A 13,291-nucleotide genomic window follows, 5' to 3' on the forward strand; every position below is an offset into this window, starting at 1 on the left:
TCTATTCCAAAAATTGACACTTTGGTATAAACTTGTTTATCACAAGACCTTTCAAAAAAGAAAAACCTAGGATTTCATACAGTTGAATAAGTAATATTATCGTAAACAGGAGAGACTTAGATTCTAGTCTCTCCTATGGTAAAAAAGGACATTGATCATATTGCACTTGTTCCCTGAATTTTAGCTGCCTCATTTGTAAAACTGGCATAGTAATATTTTACCTGCCTGATTTAGTATCGGATAGAATCTTAAAGTTCTATTCTAACAACTATGTTATATAATCTTATGAAAATATCAATTCTGAAATGAATTACTCAAAACCAGTGGTTTTGTATGTTTTTGCAATATCAGGAAACTTTGGCAAGGTCATAGTCCAAATTTGGTATTCACAAGACCTTACATTCATTCCCCCCTTCCAGTTTCATTGCCTTATACTTTTGTATTGACTGAGAAATGGCTCTATATTTTCAACTTCACTGTCCATAAGGAAATCAAGTTGGGTAATGGGAATATTTAATCTGGAAGGAAATTCCATCCAGAGTCAAATTGATCAGAAAATATTTGAAATGCAGATGGTAACCTAGAGGTGGATTTCACCCTGGAGTATTTTGCCCTTGATTGAGCTCTTGCTTTGTACAAGATTATAAAGAATGTTCAACATCATTATTAGGCCTACACTCTGCCAGCTATTCAGTATGTGGCTATCTTTAGAATTTCATTATGTTTCTAAGGATACACCTAATGATATGGCAAGTCAGGTTAAAGTAGATGGCAGCATGACAGAGACATTCCCATCAACCCAGGAGGAAACAAAGCTGCTAATGCACGGGATGCAAAAGGAAACTCAAAACCAGTGTTGTAATATACTTCTAAGAATATAGAAATTTATTTTAAAGAGATATATTCAATTATTTCACTAGATAATTATTGTGCGCCCACAATGATCCAGGTATTATGCTTGATATTGGAGATATATTTTAATGAGACAACAGAGACAACACCTCCCTACCTTCATTGTGGCTTATGTTCCAAAATGAGGACAAAAATGGGAATAAAATTACTGATACAATTTTTGTGAAATCATAAGCCATGTTAGGTTGATGACCCAAAGTTACCTATTCAGGAAATTGATTTTATATCTAAAAATTATAAAAGATTATACAAAAGTCTAATTTGAAATTGAATTCTAATATTAAGGTATCACTAGAAATAATAAGCAAAAAAGGAAAAATCATATAAAAATGGTTTTACATTATTTTTAACTGCCAGTATATAGTATCAGTGCACTTTGGTTTTACATTATTAAAAGATTTCCTATTCAAGCAGATTCATTTAACATTTGCTAAGTACTAAGTACCAGGTGCAGTGCCAATTTCTAGGGATACAAATGTTAATATGTTAACATCCTTGCTCTTCAAAGGAACATAATCTAAGAGGGACAGCAGATGTGTACACAGCTTTAATATAATAAAATGGGTATTAAAATCAGGTGACTTTTTATCATTCAAACTGAAAAGTTCCAAGAATGAAACAAGAAGTTAAAATTAATTTATATAATTAAAAATATGTATTGACTAACAAAATTGGTATTATATTGATGAATATTTCAAAGGAGTTATCCATACAAAAACTGTTTTTAAAATAATTTCTAAAAAAATGCCATATGTCTGTGCACAAAGAAACACTCTTTATCTGAATTATCTAAACATTAAAAATAATGTAATCAAAATAATCATTTGTGGTACATATGCACATTTTTAAATGGTTTCTTACCTATTATTTAGTGCCTTTTACTCTTTTTTCCTAAAGAATTAATATATTCTTATTTTTATTAATATTGTTAAAGATATTTTTAATACATTTAAAGTCACTGGCATGTTCAACTGATGTCTCTTTATAGCTATCTGGTAGGCTGAGATATCTGGTAAGCTTAGGGCTACTTTTTAAAATGGGGGAAAGTTTCGGGCGCCTGGGTGGCTCAGTTGGTTAAGCGACTGCCTTCGGCTCAGGTCATGATCCTGGAGTCCCGGGATCGAGTCCCGCATCGGGCTCCCTGCTCGGCAGGGAGCCTGCTTCTCCCTCGGACCCTCACCCCTCTCATGTGCTTTCTCTCTCTCATTCACTCTGTCTCAAATAAATAAAATCTTTAAAAAAAAAATTAAAAAAAAATAAAAAAATAAAATGGGGGAAAGTTTCAATTTGATTTTTTTTCATACAGCAATGTGCATTTATTTCACCTCAAACATTATCACAGGTACTGGATTTTATCTCTTTTCAGATACCTTTCTTTGACAAAGATTTTTACAATAAATACTTATTTTCTTAAATTATCTTTTTTTTTTTTTTTTAAGTAGGCGCCACACCCAGAGTGGAGCCCAATGCGGGGCTTGAACTTACAATTCTGAGATCAAGACCTGAGCTCAGATCAAGAATCGGACACTTAACCCACTGAGCTACTCAAGTGCCCCTTAAATTATGATTTTTTAAATATTCACTTACAAACTGTAAGATTGTGGGTTTTTTCAATTTTATTCCATTCCAGCATGAAATGTAAATGTAATACAATTAAAAATAAGATAGTTTCAAATTTCAAATAAGATAGTGTTTGAGCTTTCACAATTTTATAAAAATAATATTTAAATGTCTTCCTGATGCTAAACTTTGTTGTTGATAATTGTAATTCACTAAAAACTTCAAAACTGAAGATTTTTACCACTCCAATAACTGAATACTTTGACTAAAGATTTTCAACTGATTTAATGAAAACCACACTTAAAGGTTTCATTTTCAAAAAATTTCAACATGGTAGTAGAACATTTTGGTCTATTTTGCAAAATAGTGCTTCAGAGATGCAAATCTTTCAAAGTCTGAATGACAAGGAGCAACAAAAAGAGAAAATGGTACATACTCAAGTTTATTTATTCATTTTTGAATCAGCATTCCTCTGTCACACACATACATGAATGTAATTCAATTATTTCACTGTATATAAATACATCTGTAAATTTTAACATTTTTATTGTGATAAGTAGCATTTGTTCGGTCACAGTTATGAATTATATGTACACCACAACCAAGTCTAAGTATATTTCTATTCCCTAATTTTATGAGAGCTTTGTTTTTATCATGAGGCTATTTATCATCAAAATTTGTATTTGTATTTTTATCACAAAACAAATAACTATATTTAATATTAAAATTTTAAAATGTGAACTTTGTCTTACTTAAAAAATATTTAAAAGAAAATTGTCTGCTTAAAGTTAAAAAAAATTTACTGTGGTATTAAGATATATAGAAGTGAAATAAATGAAAACAATAGCCCAAAGGACTGAAGGAGAAATGGAAATACAGTATTGTAAGGTTCTTATATAAGAAGTGGTATAACAGAATTTGATGATAAGTCTTGCTAAGTTAAAAATGCATGTTATAAATATTAGAGCAGGTACAAAAAAGGTATAACTAATACATTAAGAAAGTGAAATTAAGAAGAAAAATCTCATTTAAAATTGCATCAAAAGGAATGAAATATCTTGGAATAAATTTAACCAAGGAGGCAAAAGATCTGTTTTTTGAAAACTACAACACATTAAGAAAAGAGATTGAAAAAGATACAAATAAATGGAAAGATATTCATGCTCATGGATTGGAAGAATTAATATTGTTGAAATGTTCATACTACCCAAAGTAATCTACAAATTCAATGTAATCCCTCTCAAAATTCCAATTGCATTTTTCACAGAAATAGAACAAATAATCCTAAAATTTGCAAGGAACCACAAAAAGCCCTGCATAGAAGAGCAATATTGAGAAAGAAGAACAAAGCTAGAGCCATCACACTTCTTAACTTCACACTCTATTACAAAGCTATCATAATTAAAACAGTGTGTTATTGTCATAAAAATAGACACATAGATCAATGGAACAGAATAGAGAACTCATAAATAAGCCCACACATATATGGTCAATTAATTTACAGCAAAGTAGCCGAGAATATACCATGGGGAAAAGACAGACTGTTCAATAAATGGTGTTTGAAAAATTAGACAGCCAAAAGCAAGAGAATGAAACTATCTTACATTATACACAGAAATTAACACAAAGTGGATTAAGGACTTGAATGTAAGACCTGAAGCCATAAAACTCCTAGAAGAAAACATAGGCACTAAGCAACTTGACATAGGTCTTGGTGATATTTTTAAAAATCTGACACCAAAAGTAAAAGAAACAAAAGCAAAAATAAACAAGTGGGACTGTATCAAATTAAAGAGCTTCTGCACAGCAAAGGAAACCATCAACAAAATGAAAGGCAACATACTAAATGGGAGAAAATATTTGCAAATCATATATCTGATAAAGGGCTAATACCCAAAATATTTTAAAGAACTCATATAACTCAGCAAAAAACAACTTAAAAAAACAAACAGAAAACAATCTAATTAAAAAATGGGCAGAAGATCTGAACAGACATTTTTCCAAAGAAGATGTACAGGTGGCTAACATGTACAGGAAAAGATGCTCAACATCATTAATCATCAGGGGAATGCAAATGTAATCACAATGAAATATCATTTCACATCTCTTAGAATGGTTATTATCAAAAAGACCAGAAACTATAAGTGTTCTCAAGGATGTAGAGGAAAGGTAATCTTTGTGCACTGTTGGTGGAAACGTAAATTTGTGTAGCCACTATGAAAAACAGTATGGAGATTCCTCAAAAAATTAAAAATAGAATTTCTATATGATCCAACATTTCCACTTCTGGGTATTTATCTGAAGAAAATGAAAACACTAACTCAAAACTATATATAGTTCATTGCAACACTATTTACAATAGCCAAGATATGCAAACAACCTAAGGGTCTATTGTTAAAGGAATGGATAAAGAAATTGTGGTTTCTTTAGCCACACACACACAATGGAATATTATTCAGCTATAAAAAAGCTATAAAAAAAGAATGAAACTTTGCCATTTGGGATAACATGGATGGACCCTGAAGGCATTATACTATGTGAAATAAGTCAGAGAAAGACAGATAACATATGATTTTTCTTATATGTGGACTCTAACAAAAAAATAAAAAAAAATAGAAAAAAAAAAGCTTATAGATACAGAGAACCAATAGGTGGTTGGCAGAGGCAGGGGGTGGGGGAGGTGGAGAAATGGGTGAAAGGGATCAAAAGTTTAAAAAAGTTAATAGAGGAGAAAAATATGATCATTGCAAAAAGGAACAATGAATAGGTGGATCCAATAAAATGATAGTAATATGGTAGACAAAGTAAACCATATGAAAAATTTACATTAAATGTAAATGGTCTAATAACAGTCTAAAGACTGTATATAAAAAGTGGAGATTTTCAGACTGTATAAAGAACTGAGACTCAATCATGTGCTATCTACTAAAAACATACTTTAAATATACAGACAAACCAAGTTAAAAGGATGCTGAATAGTACACCAGTGTTATACTAATCATAAGATATTTAATATGAGACAAAGAAAATTTCAAGACATGGTAGATTATCAGTGAGAGACATCTTTCTTAGTAATGAAAAGTCAGCTCATTAAAAAGACATAGCACCTAAAGTGTTATGCACCTAATAACATATCTTCATAATACACAAAGCAAAAATATGTCAGGACAGCTAGAATAAGTAGACACATCCACAATTGCAACCGGGCATTTCAACACTTCCTTTCATTAGTTGATAAACAAAAGTACACAGAAAACCAGTAATGATATAGAACACTTCAAACAGAACACTATCAACCACTATACCTAATTGGTATTTACAAAACACTCCATTTGGCAAGTGCACATTCTTTGCAAATGCACACAGTATTTTAGAAAACCATATGCTGGACCATAAAACAAGTCTAAGTAAATTTAAAATTATTAAAATGTTAAAATCTTAACTGAATTTGTAATACTAGATGTTTTTTCTTTGACACAATGAACTTTCAAAGATGACACTGATTTCATGAAGTGGATGTAAACAAAATTTTACTGGAGTTAAAATATTTGAGGCGATTGATGTTACTGATTCTCTAAAGCAATAATGTAACTTACATAAAAGTGAACTTATTGAGCCATTTGTGAAGTTCTTCAATAGAAGCTGGCATATTAATTTTCATATGCATGAGGAAGAAAATTTAGAATTCAAAGTAATGAAATTAGTAGGGTTTTCATTTGCTCTAAATGAAACGTCATGTTTTTAAGTGGATCTATGTCTTCTGGTTTTCACATGGTCAATTGACACTGCTATGGTCCCCATGTATGTTAATAGACATTATGTGCAAGTTGCATTTTCATAGTCAATTTTATTTTTAATTGAAATGTTATTGGGCTTTTTGATGATTAACATACCGACATTATGAGCAATGTGTACATAATCCTTAACATATAAGTACTAAAAATCTAAAAACTATGTAGTTAATTTAAACAGCTATTCTAATGATCTATTGTCTGAAAATGTGTGGAGAATTTGTTCATAAAACAAGAATACCACATATCGCTATCTTGAAATAACACACTCTTTAGCTCTAAATTCCCAACATTTCATGTTTTAGTATCATACACGCTACATTTTCAACCAAAATATCCCATCTGTCATATACGGTTAATACATTAGTAGAAAAAACAGACCCATTACTACAAATGATGTCATGGTGCCAGGGAGCATTTTCATTTAGGAAATAATTGCACTAAGAACAGGGCTATAGAAGACAGGTATTTTAAAATAACCAAGACTTATTTAATACATCAGGTACTTTAAAATGATGAAGTTGCAGTTAATACATGATCATGGCTTCAAATGACCATTTAATTATATTTTATATTTTAGAATATAAAATTGCCCCTCCACCTCCTGTATAATGTTAACATGAACATGAGGCAATAAAGTCTCACGTAATTCAGTATTATATTACTTTTTGGTTGCACAGAAAAATAATCAATCAACATATTATTTCCTCTGTAAAACATTTTTACCACTTATCTCAACATGTTTTACTGAAAGGGGATTGTGTGGGACTCTCTGCTTCTTCTAAAAATATGTTTCTGGATGTACCAAAATACTTTGATTTACAAATACTAATAAAAATATTCTAGATTCTTTCCTGCTATCTTTTGGGGACCCAGTTTCAACTTTTTCAAAGATAAGTTTGTCTTACATCTTTGGGCATCTCTGCTTAGGCTCTTCTTGACAGTATCCTTTGGCTGAACTGACCTGCCTTTTGAATGGTGAAATCAGCTTTCTTAAGAAATGAATATTCAGTACATACATTTTCATTAAACATGTACTTTTTAAAATCTCACTGCTGCCCTAAATGTCTACTGCAATAAAATTTTAAAAAATATTATTTTTTAAATTAATTTTATTTTATTATGTTATGTTGGTCACCATACATTATATCATTAGTTTTTGATGTAGTGTTCCATGATTCATTGTTTGCGTATAACACCCAGTGCTCCATGCAATACATGCCCTCCTTAATACCCATCACCGGGCTAACACATCCCCCCCACCTCCCTCCCGTCTAAAACCCTCAGTTTGTTTCTCAGAGTCCATAGTCTCTCATGGTTCATCTCCCCCTCCAATTTCCCCCCCTTCATTTTTCCCTTCTTTTTTTTTAACGTATAATGTATTATTTGTTTCAGAGGTACAGGTCTGTGATTCATCAGTCTTACACAATAAAAAATTATTTCTATGATAAAATAAATAGTTGTGAATTGACCCCACAAAATAAATAACAAAAATACTCATAACAAGATAATGCAGACTATATACTTCAGCTTTCCAGTGCATCTCCTGAGCCTCTACTTCTGTGCATATTTCAAGAACACATTTTTCCTGCTAATCCTGCCAATTCATGTTCTGACAGCTTTACGTATCTTTCAAACCACAGCAAGACTATGACATAACTTGCTGTTATACAAAATAGCTTGCAGGGAAGTAGCATCAAATGCTTCTCCCACTACCTACCAAGATCAGAATGAGTTAGATGTTCATATCTGAGAATATTTTATCTATCTACAAGTGTCCTATAAATTCTCCTTGAAAGGGAAATATGAATTACCTGGCATATGGAAAAGATTAGAAAATGGAGATGGGTTATCAGTATTTGTTTTTCAAATTTAATCATGCATAATAATTACTCTGAGCCCTGTAAACATATCTCACCCATGGCTAGGTGAGGTCAAATACAAAACAGAGGTCTAATAAATACACCCTGGGTGTTTTAGCAGAATACTAGTCTATTACTGTAAAATACTGGCCTATTTTGGCCAAAATAATGATACTTTGCTAAAAAAAAAAAAAAAGAAAATACAGATCCAAGTGCCAAACCAGTCAGGATGCTAGGACAACATGCATAAACGGATTGTCCTGGGCACACTCGACCATATTGCAATTCTAATAAAATTTGCACCTAGTGCCAGAGCAGTACAGATGTGGAAGTGACTAATTCTGCCTAGGAGTTCATCGGTACCAGAAGTATCATTGTCCTGGACCTTGGAAAAATGCCTAAGAATTTATAGATTTTGAATGTGGACCTATGTGTTTTAGGAATACGGAAGAGAAAGAGAAATGTGAAAGGACACTGTCCTCTCAGGACAGTGTAGTTAGATGACTGGATGTGTATAATGAGTAGTGAAGGATGACACTGGCAGGCAGTTTGGGTGCAAATCATGGAGGCTTTAAATGTAATTCCAAAGTTTTGAACTTAAAACTTTGTGCGCATTAAAAAAAAATTGAAATGGAGGGGTGATGTCTGATTTGTATTTTAGAAACATCAGTCAGGTGGAGATGTGGAGAAAAGTCTGGCTGGAGGGATAATGAAGTGAGTGGCTAGTTGACTGTCACAGCAATGCAGGTGTGCTGTGCTTTGTTCCCAAAAGGGAACAAAGGCGGGGGCACCATGCCGTCTTTTGAGGCTGGGAGACATCAACCTCTCCTGGCTAAGGGATCCATTTCCTTGAGAATTTTCAACAGCATAAGCTATGGGCCTTCGTATGCTGTATTACCTAGCGGGGGCAGATTCTTAAGAGAGGTCAGAGAGTGAAGAGCATAGAAAATGCTCTGTCAAAAGCAGCTATTCTGTGGGCAAATGACAGCATGATACCCCAAAGATGACTTCCCTGTGGAACTAAAGTGGGACGAGAGAGGCAGATTACACATTGAAGCAGGGGATACAGAGGCTGACTGCTGAGAACCAAGGACAGCACACAGGACAGCATGAGGTGGCCGTGTTAGACTTAAGTAGTTCTGATTAAGCAAAAGTGCCTTGCAGACTATAACACCAAGAAGCAACGTGACATACTCTAAAAAGAATGAACAGATCATGAAATGGAAGGCATGTGGCTGCCAATAGTGGCTTAATGATGATTATGAAGTTGGTATGTGACCTACAGTTCAGTTAAATTCACTTGCACCAAGTTCAGTGAAATACATTTCGTTGGTTGCATTTTGTTGCTGAAGGCTTTTCTGCTAGTATTGCCTGACTTGTTCCTCTTTTTAAAATTCATTATTTGACACTCACTAAACAACAGCTATTTGCTCAAAAGAGGACCAAGCATTGTGGAGGTGGGGGGGGAGGGAAGGGGACAGAATACAATACAAATCTGATTTAATTAAAATGATACATCTTAATTTGGCTATGACTATCCTGGCTTATGCTCCCTTCAGCCACATGTGGATCTGAGCCACAGCTCCAGGCATCTGTTCTTACTATGACCTGAAACAAATTAACACATTTTCTGAACCTCTCTGTAGTTATGTGGGAAGTGGGGATGACCCAACATAAATCATATGGCTTTTGTGAGGATTAAATGAGATTATGTGTATAAAGCACTTGACATGGTTTCTGGCACACCAAGAAAGATCTCATTCATGAAAAGAGTATTTTTGAATTTGAAATTTGGATACTTAGAAAGCCATGTAAAAATGAGAAATAGAAGATATCCAAACAAGTGACTAATTTTCATTGATTGATGCTTTTCAAAATATAATATATTCACCTTCAAAGTAATTTTATTTCAATGGGTAGGTTTTTAGTCTCAGATCACGAGTACAAATTTCTATGCATCTTAAAAGAATATTATGAAGACAGATTTACTAAAGTTCTGGTATGATGCATATTGTTTCTTTAAATGCCCTATAAGTACAATAAATATGAAAATGCATTACTAATTTAACTGACAAATCTGCATTAAAAATTCCTGGAAACATATATAAAACAGCCGGTATCTATTAAGCAGATGAATTTGGCATTCACAACACTAGCCTCAAGCAATTTTTCACATGAGTATAACCAGACTATAAATCCCAATAACCAGTTAAGTATAAAATATTATATATTACTCATTTAAGGTAAAGGAAAGGGGAACTGTTAGTTGCCAAACAATAATTAGAAAGAACTGAAATTAAACAGCAGTCAATCTCTGACAAATTGTTCATATCCCCATAAAAAGAAAAGTAAGCAGTAAAAACTAGAAGATATAAATATGAAGAATAGAAGCCATTTATGTTGACCAATTACATGGTAATTTCATTTTTCATTCTTTTTTCTTTTTCTCAAAAGGTAAAGTATAAATTTACAGACATTGGTTCTTCTATACTGATTTATACTTCTCTCACACAAGCTTGGCTTACCCCATATAGAACAATTCACTCATGTTAGTCAATTATGTCAAACAACTCTGTTCTATGAACCAAAAGTCAGCCAAGTTGTTTAACTGTCTTAACCAGTTCTTTACTCAAAAGCAATATATTTTGTGGACAGTCATTTCAAAAGTTAATCTTTATGTTTTTTTTTAACTTTTTTTCAAAGGATTTCAATTTTACATTTACTCATATAGTAATAACAGTTCACTGAGCACCAACTATATACTTGATACCAAATACTGCATACACATGATCATGTTACATTCTAATAATGTATTTATGAGATAAGCATTATTATACCTATGTGAATTAGAAAATTCAGCCTCAGATGATGAGATCAGGTACCCAAACTCAGTAGTTAGTAAGGAGCCAGGACTTGAATTCAGGTACATTTCAGGAACACTGGTTTGCATGCTTTCCATAAATGATCTTAGAAATTTGCATAGGTTTCTGTTAATAGGGTTTTTAAAGACTATAAAATTAGAAAACCCATTAGATAATTTTCTCAAAGAGGCAATGTATGTTGGCAATAAAAGTAAAAATATAACAATTAAAATTTTAAAGTTTTTATTCATTTTCTCCAGCTACTAAGCAAAAATCCCTTTTACAGAACAACGTATATTTAGCCACTTAGCAATGCCATAGAAAGAAAAAAAGAAGAAAAAAAAATGTCGTGAACACTGGTAATTACTTACAATGAATGACATTTCATTGTTATAGGAAGTCTTTAATTTAAAAGTAGATCTAAAATATTTGTCAAAGATATCTGGGAATATATAATTAAGATCTTTAAAAGAAGAAAAACAAAATTAGTAAAAATATAGGATTGCTTTTTTTGTAATGGCAACTATTAATTTCCTTCCTTATCTACAAAAATTTCACATTTTGAAATATACAGTTTTATGGTAAACTGAGGTTACAAGCTTTTGTAAAGTATTATTTCATTTGCTGAATTATTTTAACATCACTTGTTTGACAAGTAGAAGTTCTCAACGATTAATTGATTAATTCCAAGTTAATTATATTGCTTTTTTCCAAGTATATTTTACCTTAACTGAAGATGAATAGGAAGACTAGAAATAAGAATATTTAGGATCATTAAAATTTTAAAATTAAAGTTTTGGGCAGTAAAGTTAAAGTACTATTTCAATAGCATTCTTATTTTGCATTAAAGAAATAAAATAATAACTCACTTGAAAACTGAATTGCAAATCCAGATTTGCTGATATAAAAATCTGTGTCAAACTGGATGGTTACTATGTTGAGAGTGCTATGGATTCCTTCAGGAATAAGAGATCCACTAATTTCCTTTAGGAGCATCTCATTTTCTGGTGGACCATCCCAAACTCGGAGTATATCATGTGATGCTTCCGTATCAAAAGCAAGAAACTGTAGGCTGTGGGAGAACCACATGTCTCTGTTTGATTATTTAAACATGGATTCAGTTTTAAATAAAGAATATAACAAATATGCATCTTTGATTTTATTAAATATTTCCTTTATTCTATCAGATAAAAAATGAATTATATAAACAGCATATCTAACTTAATACATATTTCTCGAACAGTATAATTTATTTTTCTAGGATAGGATTAGAAGTACTATTATATCACCTTTGCAAATTACAGGAACTTCAGACATACATTCTTTTCTGTGTTCCTGGATTTTAACTGTAGCCACAGTAGCTGATACTTAGGGAGCATGGAGTTCATGGCAGGCACTGGCTGAGGATCTAGTACATGCCAGGCACTGTGCAAAATGCATTACATATATTTTCTTTGTTTAATTGTTATAATGACCCAATGAAGCAGGAAGGTATTTTATCTCAGTTCTATAAATGTGGCAAACGGAGTTGAGACAGATTAAATAAAACTGCTCATAGGGTGGCAAAGTCATGAATTGAACTCAAGTGTTCTGACTCCATAGCATATATTTTTACCAATGTTTCAAGTTTGTTTGTTTTATCAGAATCAAAATGAAGTTTATTCCAGGAAAGCAAGAATTAGTTCATATTAAAAAATCAATCAATATATTTCATCACAATGATAGGTATAAGGAAAAAAAAATTACGTGAACATCTCAAGATATACAGAAAAAGCATTTTCTAAAATATTCAACATTACAATCACACCCAGTAATCTAAGAGTAAAAGGGAAGTTCCTCAATGTGAAATGAACATTTTCTACCCAAACCTACCCCCCCCAAATACACAAAAACCAAAAATTTGCTTCATGTTAAGTCTGCTTTATATCTAATCTAGACAAAATTAGTGTTTGATATTTTTTGTGGCCAGTGCCAAAAATTAGAAATCCAATTATAGCAACATGCTCAATTCTCTCTCTACATATATCGCATTCATGTTTGATATGAGAATAGTCATAGCTTTAAGTTAGTGTTGCAATTTAATATCAAATATTGTTCTTTAATTTAAAAAAATCCAGAATCCTGTTGAATTTAGTATTGTCAAGTTTAGTAATTCTAATATTTAAATAATACAATGTGTGATCTATACTAAAGAAAAACAGGCTGAGAACTGATCTTATGTAGTCTATTTTGAGTTCTGCAAATTCCCTTGCAAAAGTAATACACCGGTTCACACTGAATAATTCACGGAGTGTACCTTTCGGCA

At 32.1% G+C, this 13,291-nt stretch overlaps 1 protein-coding gene across 3 annotated transcripts in view; it reads right to left on the reverse strand.

Moving 5' to 3' along the window:
• Positions 1-13,291, reverse strand: part of CSMD3 (CUB and Sushi multiple domains 3) — a 1,204,765-nt gene that overhangs the window by 279,580 nt on the left and 911,894 nt on the right. For all 3 annotated transcript variants that reach the window (XM_044914284.1, XM_021688378.1, XM_021688377.1), the window contains one exon: positions 11,856-12,058. In XM_044914284.1, coding sequence (XP_044770219.1) covers positions 11,856-12,058 — 203 coding nt within the window. The remainder of the gene's footprint in view (positions 1-11,855; positions 12,059-13,291) is intronic.

This window comes from Neomonachus schauinslandi, chromosome 4 (genome assembly GCF_002201575.2).
Source record: "Neomonachus schauinslandi chromosome 4, ASM220157v2, whole genome shotgun sequence".
NCBI classification, from domain to species: Eukaryota; Metazoa; Chordata; class Mammalia; order Carnivora; family Phocidae; genus Neomonachus; species Neomonachus schauinslandi.